This window comes from Rhinolophus hipposideros, assembly GCF_964194185.1.
Source record: "Rhinolophus hipposideros genome assembly, chromosome: 7".
Lineage (NCBI taxonomy): Eukaryota > Metazoa > Chordata > Mammalia > Chiroptera > Rhinolophidae > Rhinolophus > Rhinolophus hipposideros.
This window is the reverse complement of record NC_138053.1, coordinates 25,090,961-25,112,866: the sequence shown is the minus strand read 5'-3', so window position 1 is coordinate 25,112,866 and position 21,906 is coordinate 25,090,961. Positions and strand designations below refer to the sequence as shown.

The following is a 21,906-nucleotide window of genomic DNA, read 5'->3' as shown; positions in this document are numbered from 1 at the left end:
TTCTCCTATTCAAAGCTACCCTCCATAAGAGATTCAACCCCAACGTGTAATTGTTGAAGCTTAACATGCTAATATTTCCGAGAGTGTTTTTTGGTTTTATTAATTGACAGTTTTACATGGCCATAAGTTTATAACTTATAAATAATCACTTAATTTTATGATGAAAGTGATATCTCAGGATCTCTGAGAGTATACATTTTTCTGCATCTCTCCTGAGATGGTTAGGGAATTGTGCAACTGAGTAATTGTTGTCCAACTGAAATCGATATAAAATGAAGACTAAATTCTGTCATGCTTTCTTGGTAATTTAAAAAGCATTTTAAAAAGTATTGACTCGACAGTGTAAAAATTACAAAGGGTACTAAAAAGAAATGATGCAGTTTGTCACATTTCTATTAGACCCTGAATGTCTACAGGGCATGGCTGATACTTAGGTCTGCAGTAACTCAAGTGTAACCTTGGTGGTCCACAGTAATTAATAACATAAGAAATGGTCTTAAAACCTCTCTGGAACTTAACCAAAGCAGTATAGCTTTTATCCCAGCCTTCAAAAACGGTGAAGGAAGGATTTACATTTAAATGCCAAAAGGCATCAATTCCCTCTTTGATAACCACCAGGCAAGAGGACTATATTGGATATGGCTGAAGATTTTGATGAAGTTGTCTTTCACTTTCAGAAAAAAGAGAAATAAAATGATATTTCATGTTTATTAGATATTTGTTTTCTTACTAGCGTTGGAATGCTTTCGTAAATCCCAGTATTTCTAAATTTAATTTGTTTCAATTGCAATAGATTTAATGGGAAGACATAGAAAACAGCAAACAGAAGACTAGAAAATGTTTGCCTTACTTTTACAAATTGTTTCAGGAAAGGCACTGATATTACTGGCATCTACCACAGACTAGGAGATTTCACAGATAATTTCGTTTAATCTTTATAACAATCATACTGTGGAGTAGCGATTATTATCCCCATTTTTTGCCTGAAGAAATTGAAATAATCCTCAGACAGATAAGTGACTTGATAAAGAACTCCAAATGGTAGAGCCAGGATCTAAGTTTCAATTAAAAAAAAAAGTACAATCCAGTTTGTTCATTACAGAGTAATTTATATTAGCAACAAATTGTAAAAATCCTAAGTGTCTAACCATAAGGCTAGCCACTGATGACACGAGGCCATTAGGAAGCGGTTTTACATTCTGCTTATGAATATTAGGTATCCTTATAAATTTAGGGTATTTTTAGTGAACATTGTAAGGAACAAAATTCTATTTCCATATTTGAAATTTGTAAAGAAGTAAGCACAGTTTAAAAAGCTGAAAGGAAGTAAACCAAAACGCTAATTATAATTGTGTTATAATGGTAAGTATGTTCCTTATGGTTATTTTTTATAGTTCACATTGTTAAAAAAAAAATGTGGTTATGGTACTTTTATAAAAAGTTATAATATGTGTTTATCTTCTTCCTGCATTGGCAACATGGACCTGAAAAGAGAATTGAGGAGGCTACATTATACTCATTTCTTACCACAGCACATCAATTTCCATTTTGCAAGGATCTGGTCACATTGTTGTTGAAGTCACCTCATGGGGAAATAGGGACCCAGCCAGGCTTTTCTCTTGAACTGTCCACAGAGACAAAGCAAAGAATTCACAGTTGCCTCCTTAGAATTCTCAGCTTACCCTGGGTCTCACAGTCCCTTCTTTGGGAATGCATAGTACACTCCAGTTTGCACTGTTATCATTTTCTAAATTTCATCATTTCGTTCTCATTTAATCTCTTCCATGGTTGTGTTTGATACAAAATGTAGATCATACAAATTAAATGTAAGGTATGCTGATTGAAGGGGAACAGGACTCGTTTCTGGCCGCTGTGAAAGCTCTATAGCCTCTGAGGGGGAGGGAGCAGACATGGGCAGAGCCTGCTGCCGTGGATCTAGAAAGTCAGTAACTCACCTGAGCTGTTATTAATGACACTTCTTGGAACAGTCCTCATTTGCCTTGGGATATTGCAATTTTAAATAAGTAATATCTACTTTAAATAAGTAGAGCCCTTGTGGCTCACAGTTTGGAAATCACAAGCTATGATCTGGGCAGGCTCTAAAAGATCTGGGTACTTAGCTCTGGTGCCTATAACACGACAAAAATGTCATATAGACCTGAGTGGCAGGAGGAAAACTGACTCACCAATTCTAATCTCATCTAACCAAAGATGTTAAACCAGGGTTTTGTTTTTTTCTTTGAGCCATTTTGTATTCAAACACTAGCTCCGTCCCTCATTCATTCAACAAACTGCTACATACCAGGTGTTGGTAAATAAGGCTGAGGGTACTGCTGTGTAGATAATGGACAAAACTGTTGTCCATAGAGTTTGTTTGTTCCAGTGGAAGAATCAATTAATGAACTAGTAATTAGATGATACCATAGACGTTTCTAAATGGTTCATGCTGTGTGTATATGATTATGTGTGTATAGCTACGTTTGGTGGAGTGGCCAGGAAAGGCCTCTCAAGTTACTCTCTGAGTTAAGTGAGGTTTAGTGGAAGAGAGGAGCTTGGAGCCTGCTCTGGGAGCCGAATGGCCTGTAGACAGAAAAAAAAATGGCATCAGATCAAAAGGGTGAAGCCAAGCCAACCTGAGTTTTATGGCTCATGGTAAGGAGTTTGTATTTATTCTAAGCACAATGGGATAACAACAATGGCATTTAACTTGGAGAGTGACATGATCTGATTTTTATTTTAAAGATGTCGCTCTGGCTGCTGTATGCAGAGGGCATGCTTATAAAGGGTAAGAATTAAAGCAGGGAGACCAGTTAGGAAGTATTACGGTATTTCTGCAGCCTTTGAAGTGGAAGAAAAGTCAGATCAGAATGGTGACATGGAATAATCAATTTTGTTTGAAGAAGGGAGTGACCAAATGTCCTATCAAATGCTGCTGACAGGATAAGATGCAATCAGAAAAGTAGGTAGCAGTTGGGCTCCAAGTGGTTGCTCCAGAGAGCTCACTAATTTCTTGTATAAGAGCCCTTTTGGAGGAGTGTTTGGATGAAGCCAGCCTGGCTTGCCCTGACAAATACATGGGAGGGGAGTGGAGAAAGAATGCGGAGATAACTCTGGAAAGGTTTTCTGTGAAGGGCAGCAGACATCTGCTTTGGACGCAGGCAGGTGGGACGGAGGGACTGAGGGGTGAGATCTTTATAAATTTAACAGGTATTAAATCAGGGTTACCCCCATATGTTCTTAATACCAGGGAGAGATGCAGAGAGGAAAGACACAGGAGAAAGAAGTATGTAAAGATATAAAGTCCTTTCTACTTTCTCTAGTCCTTTCCCTCTGTTAAACCAAACCTGTTTCTAATGAGTCTGGCATCAGCCAAATCTTTTTTATCAACTTCGTTCAGTGTGTTATCTCTCCCAGGAATATTTTAAGTCTATTTCATTCGCTGTAAAATAAAAGACTGTTCCCTGTGAAAGAATTTCTGGTATCTGTGATCAGGAAGGCTTATATTTTAGAATCTAAGAATAAAGAAGCACAGGTAATCCCCCTTGGAGGATCTGCCCTGTTCTGAATCTACCTAACTTACAGAGATTTGAGGTTCTGAAATAAAAGTGTCTTTCTTTCCAGGCTGAGTTTCTCAGAGCCATTCTTATCTTTCGTAAGCTGTTCCAAACTTTGAGCTCCTCCTCCACTGGAAAGCTCTGCTTTTCTCCTTTTTTTGCCCTCCAATGTCTTATCATCTGCAGGGAGTAGGAGGTGATTTTAACAGAACTATCAAAAAATACTGTTTCACAATTTTCAAAACCAAGCCTATTTGATTGAAATGCTTATTAGAGTTTGTCTTCCCATACTGAACAGAATAAAATTGCTGTTACACTAGTCAGTGTTGAATGTAAAATATTGGTCTCCCTGCAGTTGACATCTCCTGCCTGTCCTACCCCACCATGTCCAATTCTCATTACTGCCACCTCCTCTGAAACTTTTCTGTGTAGTGGCCCCTTCCATTGGGTCCAAACTCACACTGAAGGATCTGGAAGAAGGACATTTAAGACAATCAAGTACAAAGTGGAAAGACCCAGAAGTGAAAATGATCTTGGCTTCTTCAAAAATCATCTGGGTGACCAGTAAGATGGAGCAAAAGGGGACAAATAGATAGTGAAGTACAATGGACGTTCTTAGCGTCTTTCTGAACCTGCTTCCCTCTAGTCTTCCCGACTTCAGTAAACGGCAATTTTATTCTTCCTATTTCACAGGCGGAAGAACTAGTAGTCAACCTTCACACTTCTCTTTCTCTTCATCCCATAGACAGCCATCTTCAAATACCATTGGCTCTTCCTTAAAAATATCCATTCACTTCTCCGTCTTTCGTCACTACCACCTGGACCCAAACCTCTTACCCAGATAACTGCCATAGCCCCTGACGGAGTCTCCCCTGCTTTTACTCTCCCCATCATCCTCATCCCTACAAGATTCAGAGTACCCTTTTCAAACTTAGCTGGGGTCATGCCATTCCTCTCTCAAAACCTTCCAATTGTGTCTGAACTCTCTTATACTAAAATACCAACTCCTTACCACGCTCAACAAGGCTCTTCATGACCCAACTTTTGGTCCTATAACAAGTCTTTGTCTACTTTCCTCCTCTGTCACTTTGCTCTGGCTGAACTGGTCTCCTTGCTGTCACTCGATTGTTCCAAGCTCCACTCATCGCCGAGGGCCTTTCTAGTTGCTTTTTCTGTCTGGAACACTCCTTCCTCAGATCCAAGTGGCTGTGTTACATGTTTCTTTATCAGTGTGATGTTTCCTGACTCTCCCTCTCAAATAGCACCCTCATCACCTTATCTCCCTTACTTTGAGTATTTTTTTTCTTTAGTACTTATCAACTCTGGATCTTTATTTATTTGTTCATTTTCTGCCTTTGCTAGAACATAAGCTTCTTAGGGCATAAATTTCATAGGAAGTTTATTTATTTTGTTCACTGTCGTATCCTCATGCCCGGAATAGCATCTTTATATAGCAGATGCTAAAAAATATTTGTGGAATAAATGGATGAAGTTAATTGGACACAGATTGTATATAGATTGATACATTGGGTGATGAGAAGATTGTGTTCTCTCTGATTATTTATACCTTCACAGTGAATTAGAAGCAAGGAGAGTAAGAGAGAAAGTAGTATTGGAGATTTGAGGGAGAAAGTGTAAAACTTTCTATTATAGAGTGAGGGAGAAAGTGTAAAACTTTCTATTACAGAGTGAAATTTGCACTCATAAATTAAATATGGGACGAGTTAATATGATTGTGTGTTTTCTTCCAACCACTTCAGTTCAGGCACAGATATGGAGTAAGAGAAGAGAGGACTTAACCAAATTAAGGGTTTTTCCTGGCAAGTATAATGGAGGAAGATAAGAGCAAGGAAGCAGGGGGAATGTACAGAGCACTGCTTCGTATAATGGACCATTGACCATGGAATTTAAGCTATGCGAGAGCTAAACAGATAAACAGGTAGAAATGGTACCACTGATAGCCTGGGATGTAACCAATGGGGGCGGGGTGGGAGGGGGGTGGGTTACTAAGGAGGACTGGAGGAAGAGATTGTTGGAATTGAGGAAATGGTAAAGAAACATGAGGCAAGGATATTGAGGGATTGTCCACATGAAAGCTCAAGTTGTGAAGAGTGATGATAGGCTCTGTGGTTGAGATAAAGTTGCTAAAATATTTGGCATAGGAAGAGTGAAAAGGAGATAGGAAGATGACTACAAGGAGAGGCTGCAGGTTGTATTGGCTGATGGCAGACCTTTCAAAGCAGCCGGAATGTTGGTGGGAGAAGGGAGGAGAAATGATTTGGACGTAGCAGTGAAGAGCTAGAAGGACACCGCCGCCTAGGCCTTCTGGATGTTTTCTACTGAGACAAAAACAAGTCACCACTTGAGAAGACTATAAAAAAAGATAGACTTAAGATGCCTTGGTTCCTGTTAGACCAAGAAGATAAAGGGAATGATCAGCCTTGGCTAAAATTCTGTAGTTATTGACGACACCAGCCTCGTGGAGAAAACCTCACTGTTTTCTATGTACCCCACGTTTCATTTTTGCATGTTCAGATAGCAGCTCTTAACTTTCAAATCCTTGTAGGTTAAAACTGTCAGTCTTGAATTTAACAAAGCTCCCGTTGTCAAGTCTTTTCACCAAGCATGTTTGTGACAGCATGTACTTGTTGATACAACAGAAAATAGGATGCTAAACGAAGCAGAAGCTACACAGACGGAAATGCTTATGAAACTTTAAAGACATTTGTCTATTTCTTTATCCATGAATAATTGGCCGTTTGCCTTTTTCCACACAGGATTTGAGGAGCCCTTTTCTGTACTTTGCATTATGCTCTCTGGTCCCTGATAAAACTAAAAGTGAGCCTAAGAAGCAGAGAAAGAATAGAGAGACAAAACAAGACTTATGGTTCCCAAAGCCTGCAAAGAAAACGAGACGAGGCGGTGAATTTTATGTGGAAATACTGCTGTACTTGACTGAATCATAGAAGTAGAGCAGTAGTCTCTATTCACAGAGGTCACTTGAAATTGCCAAGAGTATTTGAAGTTCCAAAGTCTGGATCTAGGCCACATCTAAGATAGTTAAGTGGCTCACGTCTAACAGAAATCTGCTGTAATATCCCCTCTCCTTTTTTCCAGTTCATTTACCACCTCTGACTCTTCTATCATTTCCACAGTGCAAAAACTAGTATTCCTTTTCTTTCCTTAAGTCCTTATTACTTTCTCCTTCATATATTTTTCAGTCGTTCTTCCTTTCTTTTCCTCAGTGTTGTCAGCCCCAGCAGAGGAATATATGTATTTTTTTAATTTGGGGAAATATAGTTATTTTTTACAGAAAATATTATTTATGATAAAATGTGTTGGGTTTATTGTTGTTATGTTTTAAATTAATAAATATTTTTTTAAAATTCTATTTTAATCTCAGATACAGTAAATGTGTAGAGCTGTTTGGAATTCTCAATAATTTGAAGAGTATTAAGGGCTTCCAAACTCCAAAAGTTTGAGAAACGCTACTCCAGAAAATTGAACAGCACATATACTCTTCTTACAGGCATGAGAAACAAAAAAAACCATGGAGACTATTACCCTGAGGTTAGATATGTACATGTGGAAAGAGAGTGTCTCTTTTCCCTTTGAAATATGAGACTGAAGAATATAGGATTGGGGCTTCTGGTGGCCATGTTTCCTGCCATTTAGAAAGGAGAGGGGGTGAAGATGAGGGAAAGGGACACACTCTGGTTTGAATCAGAACCCTTGGATTTAGCTTTGTCTGAAGATCGATTCACTCAATTATATTTGCTAATAAATTACCTTTTGGCTTTTGCGAGTTGGAGCTGGGTGTTACTCGTGACTGAAAAACTTTTGATCAATATATCGTTTGGCTCGTGCTGTGATTTAGTGTCTGGGACAGGCTGATGAAGCAGCTTCCAAAGATTTTGAGTCCTGAAGCATTTGTGTGTATCAAGATGTGTGTCTTCCTTTATTCTTTCACTGTTCAAGGCCCAGAGCCTATCAATTTGATATGCAATCACTGGGTTACTTCTTAACCAACTTGTTTTTCTTTGTTCACAGTGAATTCTCTCTCTTGTGTAACTGCCTCATAACAGTTTTCAGGTATTAAAATGCTCTGATCATATCTTCATCCCTTCTTCTTAGTCAAAATTTGTAACTGGTGCTACATTTTTATAACGGATACTTAATATTTTCAGATGCATGCTGAGTTGCACAGACTGGCATTCATTCAACATAAGTAGAATACATTTTTATTTTGCAGTATTGTGAATTGATTTTAATAGTTTAATTTTCTTTGACAGAAGTATGTTAAAACACCGTGAGCTTTCTAATTGACCATATGAATGACCAAAACTTTTATTATAGTTTAAGAGCCCTTAGCATGGCCATATGGCTCTTTATTGTTTTATTATGTACAGTGCTGAGACAGAAAGCTTTTGAAAAATATCTTATTGGAATGGGAACTCTTTAACAATTTCCTGTAAACACTTTTTTCTTATATAAACTAAAGACATTTATTAATGGTGACTGCTATCTTTAAGTGAGGTACTCTAGGCTCTGGCAAAATTATATCTGCCCGAAAAAAAATACAAAATACACTTATATGTTGCAACCAGGCAAAAGAACATATAAAGTTTGTAAAATTCCCTTGAATATTCCTTCTTTATTTGCAAAGAAGACATCCTTGTTGGTTAATGTTTTCATTAGAGGAAAAAAAAAATTAAATGAATAAATGTTGTTTGTCATCGTCTTGAAAGTTGTGTTTGGTTATCACCACTGAAATGTGGTATTTTTTTGAATTAGTGTTTTGGATTTCTTTGGATATATATCCAGGAATAAAATTCCTGGGTCACAAGGTAGTTCTCAAATTGATAGTCATGGGAGTCTGAAATATAGTATGGGGAATATAATCAATAATGTTGTAAAGATTATGGAGGGTCCCAGGTGGGTATTGGACTTATCAGGGGATCACTTCATAGATTGTATAGATGCCTGACCACTGCACTGTATTATATATATGTATAATTATTTATACACACACACACATATATATGTTATATATCTATAATATATATATAAAAATCACAGGATGTAAAGTACAGCATAGGGAATATAGTGAACGGTATTGTAATAGCTATATACGATGTCAGAGGGGTAGTAGACTTGGGGGGATTATCATTTTGTGATGGGTGTAAATGTCTAATCATTATGCTGTTGTGTACACCTGAAACTAATATAAAAAATAAAATCAAAGAAGAAAAAAAAGGAAAGGAAGAGAAGGAGGAGGAATATGTTGAAATGAACTTGTGCCTTAGTGGTGATAGCAATGACTTTAGATAGGAAAAGGGCCATACTAGGGGTCTGACAAGTTGTGACCCATATTTGTAACTAGTTCTACTTTGTGTATAAAGAGAGAAAAGACATGCAACTGAAAAAAAGGGGAGGAATGAAGGAGACACAAGCAAAAAGCTTAGGAATGAGCCTCTGCTAATTATCTGATTCACTCAGTTGGTTATTGCTGTTTCAGATTCTCTGCTATAATTAAGACATTTCTAAGTTGGGAGTTTCTTTCAGTTTCTCTCTTTCATTTTGCCTTTTAGGTGGACAAAAAAATTGTAAGAACTGAGATAGGAGTTCTTCTTCGCCTCTCACATCCAAACATTGTAAGTGATTTTTTTACATACTATTTCAAATAAACTCCAAAGTTTTTTTTGGTTTTTACTATCCAAGCTGATATGAGACGGGATTCTTCTATCACCAATAAGCAGCCAGTGACCAACGAGGCTTTTGTCCTCATCTGATCAAATATTTCAATTGTTTTCCTGAATAAATCTTAAATACAATACCCCTTAAAAGAGTTTCAAAATGAACAGATCAGCAATATATACCATCTTTATTTTCATGCATAAAAGGATAGCTAAATTTTGGATAGTTCTGTTTCACTCTGATAAAACACTGGCTTTTTTCCTTCTGTGTGCCTGTCTTACGAATATACCATTACTGAAAACGCCTGTGAAGAAAATGCATTGCTTTCCAAAGTTATTTCCATCTCCTTCGAGAGAGTATCTGCTCAGAAACAATGTGAAGATTCAAATAAATTATGTACTTGAATGGGGAAAATAAAATTGTCCTCAGAACCTCTGCTCTAGGCTATGTCCAGACAAAAGCACTGAGGGATAGTTCTGGTGAAAAGCTTTCTTGAACCAGTGAAGTGAAAAGAACAAAATCATTTTCCAGGCCATAACTTCTTTTTAGGAATTGAGCCAACTACTTAAAGAAAATATTTTACTCATTTCTCTGAGAAACATGTGATGTCCGGAAGGATGACCCGCTCAAGGCAAAATGCTCAAAACTTAATATATGGGTTAATAATGCATGTAGCTACAAATTACAGAAAACAATGTAGTGGCCTAAACAAATATATTCCTTAGGTTATAAGAAATCAGAAGGCAGGCATGTGCCAGCTTTAATTCAGTTCCTCAGTGATGTCATGCAGGACCTGGACACCTTCCATCCATTGGTTCTACCGTCCTCAGTGTATTGGTATTCACCCTCATGCTTTTCTCTCGTGGTCCTAAAATGGCTGCTCCACAGTCTTCAGAAAGCTTCAAGTCAATATTCAAGACAGAAAGAAGTAGAAAGCCTTCACCAGCAGAGTCTGGTGAAAAGAGTAAAAGTTTTTCCAGAATTTCCAGCTGCAGCGGAATTCCCTTCAGATTTTATTGATCAGAGCTGGTCAACAAGATCACTCTTAGCATCACAGAGACTCGGAAATTGAGGAACAGGGTTATTGTAAGTGGTTCAGACCAATTATGATCCATAATTTGAGGCTAGCCACCCTGCTTCCCTGAACAAAATTAGAATTCTGTTTGCAGTAGGGTAGAGGGAGAAGGGTTTGGGGTAAATAATTTTTAAAAATGCCACTTACAATCACCACTGTTATGTTATCCATCTTTTTTCTTTCAAAGAGAAGTCAATGTAGAATTTTCCTCAAATGCAGATCAGTCTTAGTCGCTAGATTCTCAGATATGTTGAGGAAAATATTCAAAATTGTATAGATTATCTGCATGTGATGAAAACCCTGTATGGTCAATTAAATCACTACCACCACTATTTTCTGAGGATGCTTTCATTGACCAGCAACTTTTTAGCTGTTGAGGAATATCCTTTCCATAAAGACAGACTTTAACTTGGTCCTGTTCTGTCTCTCACCCTTAATTTCAAGTTCCTCCCAAGAGGAAGAGGTATTTACATCTCCAGTAATCAAGATGCTTTCAAGTGGTTTAGGAAGTTTTATTTGCTTGATTTTGTTTTCAAATTCTGGAGCAGTTCAGAAATTGTGATATTTTAATAAAAATTAAAAAATGTTTCTAAGGCGGGTATCTTTCAAATGGCAAAAGGAAAAATATAAAAACTCAAAAGAATCCTTGAAGAAATGAAGCAGCTGATGAAAACAACCAGAGAATGACAAATGGCTACCTGAACAAGAATGAGGAAACTTTATTAACAATGATCAAACATATTACTATTACAGAGTTTTGTTTTAGCCATAGTTTTAGCTATTTCCTAGAAAGATGAAAATAAAGAATCTATGATATTTTTTATATCTTTCTCCAGATAAAACTTAAAGAGATATTTGAAACTCCTACAGAAATCAGTCTGGTCCTAGAACTCGTCACAGGAGGAGAGCTGTTTGACAGGTGAGTTGGTCCTGGAAATCTAACCACGGAAAAGTTTTGCCTCCAGTCACCAAAAATGAATTAAAGGAAAATTTATTCTGAAATTTTTCATAATGACACATCATACCAGTTGATAAATTTGACTCAAATAAATCTTAAGAGTATTGTAGAATAGAAGGAGAATGATATTTGATAAGATGTGAGTAGATGAAAATTTGGAATGCTTAGTGAGTAAAAAGAGAAACACTATATCTATTTACTTTTCCAAATATTTATTTTCCCAATAAAAAAGAACAGAATTTCTGAGGTCGTACTAAATCTAAACTAAGTTGAAAGATTTGTGAGAATATTTTTTGAGAGAATATTTGATGAAAATTATGGAAAGTTAAACATGTATTACAATAGTATTCTATTATGATCCAAAAGCTCATAAAAATCAATACTCTTCAAGTGATTATTTTTGTAGGCCTATTTTCTCTATTAGTCTGTGTAAAGAGTTCCAGGTTACAGAGTAAAACATCGTCTGTTATATCCAATTATAGCCAATTTTAGTTGTCTGTTCATATTTCATCACTCGAGGCAGAGGTTTGAGGATGGCAGGGAGTGTGCCTGGAAATCTGGTAGAGCATGATAGGGAAACTATTTGTATATGAGACACAAGTTTTAAGTTTCCATAGCTTTTCCACCTTCTTTGTCTTCTCAGAAGAATCCCATGAAGGGCTCTTGGGAGCCTGTTGTTGTGCTCCTCGAAGTTATCCAAAAAAAAAAAAAAAAGGAATTGGAAGAAGTCAAAGAGACTAAGTAGATGTATATTAGAAATGGTAAGAAGCCATGCACTGATATAAAAGTCTTGTTGGTTAAAGAATCGGTTAAGGAAGAAGTGGACTGCAGGGCGGAAGACAGAAGAGAGACTGAGGGAACTGTTGACGTACTCTGAGTGCCTAGAGCACAGTAAATTCTCAATAAATATTTGCCCAATGAATGAGTAGTTATACTCTGAGAAGAAAGATACTTAAGGGGGATAGGTTTAGAATGTGTCCGGAGAAGAGCAATTCTCCCCTGACTTCCCACCCCAACTCTACTCAGTTAAATTTGCTTGCTGCCTCTTCAAGAGCTTCCAAAAGTGTTCAGATTGGTTTTCAAAGGCTGTTTATAAAGTTCCCCAGTGCAGATTTGGATCTTCAGGTAGGAAAGAGCAAATGGCCAAGCTTAATTGGAGCTACATATATGTTTTCAACAGACATATAATTTCATTCATATATATGTTGAAGAATAAGTTATATGAATTATCAGACTTTTAAAGCATTGTAACATTTTACCTATATTCATTCTTTGCAAATAATAACTAACCTAGAGTGATTTGCTTAACTTCTCTGAACCTCAGAACAAATCTGAAGTGGTTCTGTGATGCTAAGGAAGCTGAGACATCCTGATCCACTCTGTCTCTCATCTGAGACAGTCTGATTATTTTGACTACATAAGTATACTCTTGTTCTAAAACTATCATGTTCCCAAGTGCTTTGTCAGGACTCTTCTGGACTAGCTTATTTGAATGTTACCAACATTTTATTTTTTTTTAATTAAAATTTATTGGGGTGACAATGGTTTGTAAAATTACATAGGTTTCAAGTGTACAATTCTGTAACACATCATCTATATATCACAGTGTGTGTTCACCACTCAGAGTCAGTTCTCCTTCCATCACCATATATTTGATCCCTTTTATCCTCATCTACTATCCACCTCCCTGCTTACCCTCTGGTAACCACTCAACTATTGTCTGTGTCTATGAGCTTTTGTTTCTTTGTTTATCTTGTTCCTTTGTTGCTTTCAGTTTTATATTCCACATGTCAGTGAAGTCATATGGTTCTCAACTTTTTCTGTCTGACTTATTTTGCTTAGCATAGTAATCTCAAGATCCATCCATGTTGTCACAAATGGCACTATTTCATCTTTTTTATGACAGAGTAGTATTCCATTGTGTATATATACCACATCTTCTTTATCTAATCACCTATCAAAGGACACTTTGGTTGTTTCCATGTCTTGGCCACCACAAATAAAGCTGTAATGAACATCAGAGCACATATATCTTTACGGATAAATGTTTTCAGATTTTTTGGGTAGATACCCAGGAGAGGGATTGCTGGGTCATAATGTAATTCTATTCTTAATTTTTTGAGGAACCTCCACTCTGCCTTCCATAGTGGCTGCACCAGTCTGCATTCCCACCAACAGTGTATGAGGGTTCCTTTTTCTCCACAGCCTCTCCAACACTTGTTACTATTTGTCTTGTTGATGACAGCCATTCTGACTGGGGTGAGGTGATATTGTGGTCTTTGTTTGCATTTCTCTGATGATTAGTGATGTTGAATATCTTTTCATATGTCTATTGGACATCTGTCAACATTTGTCGATAGTGGCTCCTTTTTCAACACCTCTTTAACTGACTGTTTCATGAACATATTCCTTCTTTAGATACATTTGGAGTCAATTTATAGTTAGATCTTACTAGCTTTGTAGCCATGAGGTCCCTCAAAGGAGAACTTACATATTTCTCTGCTAATTATGGTCTATTACAGAGAAATCTCATATTTTTTTAATTGTAAATAATTGCAGGACAGGAATGTCACACTGAGGCTATTATCTCCCAATAGCCCTTTCTATTTACCTACATACCTTTATTTGTTTGAATTATTTTGCAATCAAGAGCCTCTTTCCTTCCCTTTTTTCCAGCCCTTCTTCCATGAAAAAATGCTTGTTTCTCATCTTATAGTCTAGTTGATTTTGATGGGATAGAGTTTCAGCTCTAGGTAAAAATGAAAAACTAAATGCTCTTGATAAATTTAATTTATAAAAAAAAATAGATGAAATATTCAGATTTAACGGAAGACAGCTAAGGAATGGCAGACAGCCAGTAAAGCACTCACCATTCTATAAACTCTTAGCAGCCTTAGACAATAGATTCCCCCCGAAAAAATGTTGTCGTCTGCATATCTGTTGCCATATATGAGATGAACATTGCTTCTCTATTAAGTTACTTAATTTTACAGTTATCTTTAAAATTGTATAAAGCTGAAAATATATCCTACATTATTATCCATGTATTGCTTTCTTTCTGGAGAGTTAAAACTCTTAATATACTTTCTGTTTCTTATACTTTGCTCAAAAACCAAATTTATCTAATTGTGATGATAAAAATTCATTCATGGTCTAATGATGACCATAATAGTATCTAATGAATGAACTAATGGAGCAATTGATGAAAAGATAATCATGTTAGTACATTGTAGTCAAAATGTTTGTATTTTATTAACAAAAGATCTATGGTGCTTCCAAAAAAACCTAAATATAGTAAAAATCCAAGTAGAACCTTCCATTTCGTGTAGAATATAAATAGTAAATTGCATGGGACAGTTGATTAAAAGTTTTGGAATAAAATCAATGATTTTTTGTGTCTAAGAAAATCCCCCTCCAAAAAACTTCTACAAAATTATGATATATGAAAAAGAAAGCCCCAGAAGTTTTCTGTTCCATCCTACTCAATCTAGTCACAAGTCTTAGAAATTTATTGAAATTTTTAAGTGGTCAAGGTATGAGGTTGCTTTAAAAGTAAATTTTTGAGTTTTGTTATGTTTTAGAAAATGGTTGTATTTTAAGGCCACTAATTTAGCATTACCCTTATGACCTTCTAATTAAAGTTTTCAAACAAAATGTCCCTGATTTTTGTGTAACTCCAGTATCAGAATATCTTGTAGATTTTTAAATTGTCTTGTTTTTTCAATTGTCTTATTTTTTCTATTTTTTTCCTGTATTTTTGCTTGCCTGATTATATTCAGATGTCAAACATTATGTATAAAAGGTCTTAGAATTTGTGGCTTTAAATGTTGTTACCCTCCTAAAGGGCAGATTTTATTGTTGTTGTTATTCTGTCAGGCAGTTAAATAAGATAGGAACAAATCGTTTTAATCCAGTCAAGTATTGAGTTGATTCAAAGCTGGGCTTCCTGAAGGCAGATCTATTTCTTGTCAACACTTACAGGGTTTTGCTCTTTAAGGGTCCCAATTTAAGCCAGGGGATTTTGCTAGGGCCCCCCTTCCTTGACAGACCCTAAATGTCAGCTTCTGTTCCCTCTACCCTGTGAGAATGCCAGAATCCTTGTTCAGCTTCTCAGCCTGTCAGCTGCTGATTTAAAATCAGCAAATACCTTTTATTGGAAAGCAGAGGCATCAGATGTTACGTTTGCTTTGCTGAGTTTTTCTTGTCTTTTGGATCTTGGCTCCCAAAGCTTTCACTTCCTTGGTAACTCTCAGAAATATTCATAAATATTTTTAAAAATTATTTTATTTAGCTTGTTCTTTCCTGGAGGCTTGTCTCCTCCCACTGTTGCTGAGAGCAAAAATTTAATATGTCGATGTAAGAATGCCCAAACTGGTAGAAAAATTTTATGAGTTTATTATAGTTTATTTGGGCTAAACAGGGGACACACCTGAAAGCAAAATCTCAACAGAGTGAGAAAAATGCTTCCAAGAATGACAGTCTGCAGTGCATTTGGAATTAAGGAGGGAATGTAAAGATTACATGAATGTGGCAGCCATTCTGGTCCAACTCTTCCTCCTCATGTGGCCTCACTATCTTTCTTATTGAATCCAGTTCGTCTCTTTGAAATTATTTCCAAGAACATAAACTGTTGTTTATTTTATTTACGGAGAATTCATGATATATTGGTTGGTCTTAAGCAAAGTTACACTTTATGTATTTAACTCACTTGATCACCCTACAAATTTTTTAGGTATTATTTTCTCTGTTTTTTCAAAAGCATAATCTGAAGAAATTGATAAATCATGAAGTTTGGCTTGAAACTCCTGTCTGTCTGACTAGTAACTTTTTTTTTTCATTTTGCAAAGCTGAAAATATTCTTGTTAAAATCTACAAGTCATCAATACGCAAAGGAAGTAGTGGTTATGTTTGGGAACTATACATTTAGCTTATTAATTACCAGACGAAGTCCTAGTATAACAGTGCTAATAGTCAACTATACTTCAACATTTCCAGATCTTTTAATCTTGGTAGAAATAAATGGAATTTTCTGGACATTGTCATTATCAAAAGATTCCAGAAATGGAATTTAGGAGTTTTTGTTTTGTTTTGTTTTGCTTTTATTCTTTTTCTTTTTTAACTTTTATTTATTTAAGTGTGTTTTTCCAGAATCCGACAGCTCCAAGTCAAGTAGTTGTTTCAGTCTAGTTGTGGAGGGTGCAGCTCACAGTGGCCCATGTGGGGATCAAACCAACAACCTTGTTGTTAAAAGCACTGCGCTCTAACCAACTGAGCCAACCGGTGGTAGCCCCAGGAGTTTTCTTGCCCCAGTCTCCACAGAGTTATGTCATGGTTGATATTCTGGTTAACCGAACTCAGAACACATCAGAATTTATAGACTGTTGTGTCAAAAATTAGTCATTAATGTAATTTTCTAAAGATCTCTAAAACCTGATAGTCTACAAAGAATAATTACTCACTATAATGAGTGCCATTTTCTTGTGCCTGTTGTGATACCTGGTAGTGGCAGGGTATTTTACTAAGTATGATCTCATTTAATCTTCACAACAACACATATACAAGGTAGGCCTTCACATATATACATTTTACAGGACAGATAAGTATGGACCAGAGAGGTCCAATAACTACCATTAAGTCACTCAGCTTATATTGGATCTAAATAAATGAGATTGGACTCCAGTATGTCAGATTCCAAAGCATATGATCTTTAGATCATGTTGTGCTGCTTCTAGTAAGCAAATGCTAATACTTATAAGGTAACATTTTGTCCTGCTTGAGAACTATTGGCTTAACTTAAACATTAATTTGTTGTTATTCAACCACGGACATTTTGAATACATCTTGTCTTTATGCAGTTTTATCTGGCTGTATGTGAAGAAAACATAGGCTAATATTTGGATTAGGTTTATAATCTACTTTTTCTTATTTATTAATTTAAATTGACACACTGGGAACACATTAATTTGAGGAGCAGAAGGAGCCCATAAGATGGAGAAACAGAAGAGATTTGTGTGAGAGGAACTTATATTTAGAACAAAATCCCAGACGAGACACAGAGGAAATAAGATCTACAGTCAGACAAAAGGATTTGTTTACAATAGAAAAGTTTCTCTTTCTCAGAAGCCGAGTCAAGATGCAGAGAGATCAAAGAATCTAGGGTAGTCAGTCATCACAATTCTGAAGAAAAAAAAAGGGGACTTACATTAGGGCTGGGATATCATTTTGCTCTATTTACAAACTAAAAGTTATCTTATTAAATTTTTATGGATGTTGAAAAAATATATGAGATTCCCGAGTTAGAGACACAGGCCTTTACTATAATAACAATACTGCACAGCGAATATCATGGGCATCAGCAAGTTGGTGTCATTTCCGCTTTGCCCCTCAAGTTCCCGGCTGCAGCTCAGTAGGCTTGGATGGGTGCCCACACATGGAGTGGGGTATGTCCCAAGGCAGCAAAGAGATTAAATGTCCTTAAATTGGAAAATGAACAAACAAAAGGTACAATGAAATATCATTCACCAATGAAAAGGAGTGTTCCTTTGATATACACTACAACACGGATGAGCCTCGAAAACATTATGCTATGTGAAAAACAACAAAAGACAGGAAGGACTACATATCGTATCACTCCATGTATATGGAATTTTCAGAAGGGGCAAATCTATAGAGACAGAAAGCAAATCAGTAGTTGCCCAGAGCCTGGGAATGGGAGTGTGTTGGAGTCAGGGAGAGTGTAAGAGGTTTAAGTAGTTCACACTTGATAGGCTCCATTTTTTCCATTGTTGTGGAAGAGAAATTTATCTCCTAACAAAGGCTGGACAATAATGGAATAGGGCATTGTAGGAAAGATGTGAAGTTTGAAAGTGGGAATGTAAGAACAGACAAAGGCAAGAATAAAGGACTTTTCAGGAGCTCTAAGGATTTGCTGAGTCCAGAAATTATGTGTTTTTGGAGAGTCTGGTTTGTGTATTTTATACTGGTTGGCTAACCCTCTGCATATCTTTTGTGCAGTTTTTGATAGCATCTCTTTTTCCCTTGGTTTTATCCTACTTTTCAGTTTTCTCCTCGATCTCTTTCCTGAGTTCCTCTTCCTCTTTCCATGCCATAAATGTCACCTTTCCTAAGTTTCTTCTCACATTCTCTGTAGCTTAATTGAACACTCTCCTATGACTTGAGCCACATTGGTAACTGCCATCTCAGCAGAGGTGAAAACAGTATTTTCAACAATCTGCTAGACATTTTTCACCTGTAAGTACGATAGGCTCCTTTAAATCAATATATCCTCAAATGAACTCAGCATCTTTTCAATTCTGTATCTTGCTTTCCCTCCTTACCTCTGTGAACTGATTTACCACTGAGCTAGTCAGCATTGATTTCTCCCGCTTCCTCTCACTTTTCCCTGCCCATAATTCTTTCTCTGAGCAGCTCTCAAATCCATTTCCTCACTCTTTCCCATTGCTTCTGCCCTTTTGAGCCTTCACATTCTCCTTCCCATTTTGTAGACTCCTAACTGGAATTAGTTTCACTCTCTTCAGTCCTTCTTTATTTAAAGCACAGATTTGATCAGGTCAGTTCCGAAGGCTACTCTCTCTTTTTGGTTCAAGTCAATTCTTTTAAACATGGCAAACAAAACCACTTGCAGTCTGGCCTCACTGTACAATTGTAGCTTTATCACCCATATTATTCCCTTGTCTCTTCCAATGGTAACCAGAATACATTGACTCCACCCTCCAGGAACTCATGGTCTAGAAGAGGGAAAGTCATATCATTTTTGAATACTGTCATCACCTCCCGCCAAAAGTATATTAGGGCTCATAGAGACAACTGCAATATCACAAGATACAAAAACAAATGACAAGAAGGGACTACAAATAAAATGTAGAGAAGAATAAGTACACAAAAGACATATCATAAGACACTTTGCATATGTTATTGGTTGGCCACAAATTGGGCTGTAAGTATTCATTCATGTGGGAGTGAGAAATGCTATAATTGGGGCACAAACACAGTGCATAGGGCATAAAATATGGGTGTCTTCTAAGTCATAAATGTCTTCAGAGAGGAATAGAATTTTATGTGAAAAATCAGAAATTAGCAGGTGAAGCCTAGAAGGAAAGGAAAATGATGTCCAGGGCTCTGTGGCAGGCTTTAGGTGTGAGAGTCTTAGTCTCCATTTCAGAAGCTGTTCCAGACAGAAATCAAGCAGTTGCTAGATGTCTGCCAAATGAGTGATTAAATAAACACTGTGCTCTTGGGCAATTTATATAACACCTTTGGGTCAGTCTTTCATGTATAGTATGAGAGAATTGGACCAGGAATCCCTAATGTACATTCCCAGGTATACAGTTTGATCTGTCCTCTCCTTCCTCCTGCTCTGTCAGCTCCCACACTGATGCCCAATTCCCTCACTCTTTCCTTAGCTTTCCAGTTTAACAGGTGGTAGTAGTATTTTTGAAACTATTTTTTTTTGAAGTATGTGAATTTAACACTTGTTGGGAGAGTTTTTAGAAAAAGCACCAATACAGACCAAGATGCCATCAATGAAATGAGACTAAAAGCAACAAATGAAGCTCATAAAGGAGCGGTCGATTTACACAGGGTACAGCTGAATTCATTTTGATGTAATTTTGTATGTAACAGCATAATGATGTACTGGCAGCCCTTATGACTTTGTTCTTGAAACTCATGTTATTTGGGATTTTTACCCAATGTCATTCGATGCTTTAGTACATATTTTCATCAGACCAATGTCTTTCTCGCATAAACCTACAGTCATCTAATAACAATCTCCATTTGGGAAAATGCTGCCGCTGCTGGTGAGAGCAATAGGACTCCTGAAGTACGTGCCAGGAAGTCTGAGGGCCTTGGGCTATGATCAGATTACAGCTGCATTGCCTGTGCTAACTGCTGGGCTGGAGATGTGCTCAATTCAATTTGCAGCAATTAACATAACAGAAGCAAATGCACAAAAGTCATATTTTAAAGCAGGTCCATGGGAAGGAATCGGTACTGCCTGTGTTTTCTCATGCTACAATTTAAATATGATGGAAACAGTCCCAACTGTAGGAAAGAGGAACATGTGAGCCATCACAGCAAACAGAGCAAGGACAAGGCCTGGTCTGGATTAGGAAGGCCTGCTGGGGCCAGAGAAGCACAGCCTGAGAGCCTAGGGTAACAACCCCCGCCCCCCCACCCCCCGTTGTGCTTCCTTCCCAGATCTCCAGATGTCTGCTAGACCCCTGAGCAACAGAGGGAACTAGGAACTGGGATCCCAGGGCAGCCTTTGGAGTCAGTGTTGTGATCAAAATCGTAGGAGAGGTTCTGTTTTTAGCACTACATCTTCTATCATGTGTCATAGCAACAAATGACATGGCCCTGGGCCTTTGAAAATGATCTTAAGATGCTGATAGCATCGTAACTGCCTTCTTATCATTTTACAAAGCATGAAAAGGAAATTAGTTTACTAAATCTGGAGAGAAATATACCAGTGAATGTTTAAATATAAAAAACAAAAATATCAACCAAAATTATCCTCCTATTTTTACAGCTCTGAAACCGCTACAATTATTGAATATTACACTGCTTCTAAAAATTGAAATCATAGTATATTCTGTATAAAGCTATAAATTCCTGATGGTATAGGCTTGGTTCAATTTCATTGGAAACTTTTTTGAAATTCCAGCTAAATTTTAGTTATAAATTTGTGTTGCTTCATGAAATAAATACTACTCTATTTTGATGACTTTGAATCACTTTGATTTTGTTCAAAATATGTTTCTAAAAAGATTCATGTTATTACAGTAATATTTAGAAACTATGTGTCGTGCGGGGGACCTTGCTTGCTGCGCCATTTGTCATGCGAGGTGGCCTGCCGGGCCTCTACTTCCGCTCCCTACATAAAAACGCAGGATGTGGCTAGGCCAAAAAGGAACACCCACGGAGCCATAGGTAGGGGAGTCATATCACTATAGTCTCACTGGAGGCTGGAGTCACATGACCTGCAACCTGCTGTCCGCTTCTCTGCCTGCCAACCGACTGACTCACTGACTCGACTCCCGACTCTCGACTCCCCAACTAGTGAAACCGCAGCAGTTATATCAATGGCTAATTGGCCAACTGGCTACAGCTGACGGCCATGTACTACCCGAGCCAGCACCTTTCACGTGAGGCCAAGAGCCTGGAAACTGCTCTCTGGGACTCTGTCCCCACATTATGTAACTGAGTTTATTCCTGAGGCCAGCAATAACCTTTCTACCTATTGCATTTTGCTTTGGGAAGTATCTATCTGGCTGTTCTCCCATTGGATCCGTGGCCGATGTACTTGTGATGAGCACCATTTCTCAGGCCACTGCTTTGTTCACCATGATAAGGAACAGAGGCAAACGAGTTGTCTAAATGTCCAGTCTGAAATTTTTCTGGCATCCATTCACTTGGCAATGAGTATTGATTACATAAATATTCATTGACTGCCTACTATGAACAAGGCCAACACTCGGCTCCATGGGTGATCAAAGCAATAATCGAGTGAGAAGGCTAAGAATTTTGCCACCATATCCAGCAGAAGGCATTGGCTCAACACATCTACTGTAGCCCTACTACCTAAATGGAGAGAAAAAGAT

At 37.3% G+C, this 21,906-nt stretch overlaps 1 protein-coding gene across 2 annotated transcripts in view; it reads left to right on the top strand.

The window, feature by feature from the left end:
* CAMK4 (calcium/calmodulin dependent protein kinase IV) overlaps window positions 1-21,906 on the top strand; it is a 193,544-nt gene that overhangs the window by 108,547 nt on the left and 63,091 nt on the right. For both annotated transcript variants that reach the window (XM_081053187.1, XM_081053188.1), the window contains 2 exons: window positions 9,146-9,208; window positions 11,163-11,245. In XM_081053187.1, the coding sequence (XP_080909313.1) occupies window positions 9,146-9,208; window positions 11,163-11,245 (146 nt within the window). The remainder of the gene's footprint in view (window positions 1-9,145; window positions 9,209-11,162; window positions 11,246-21,906) is intronic.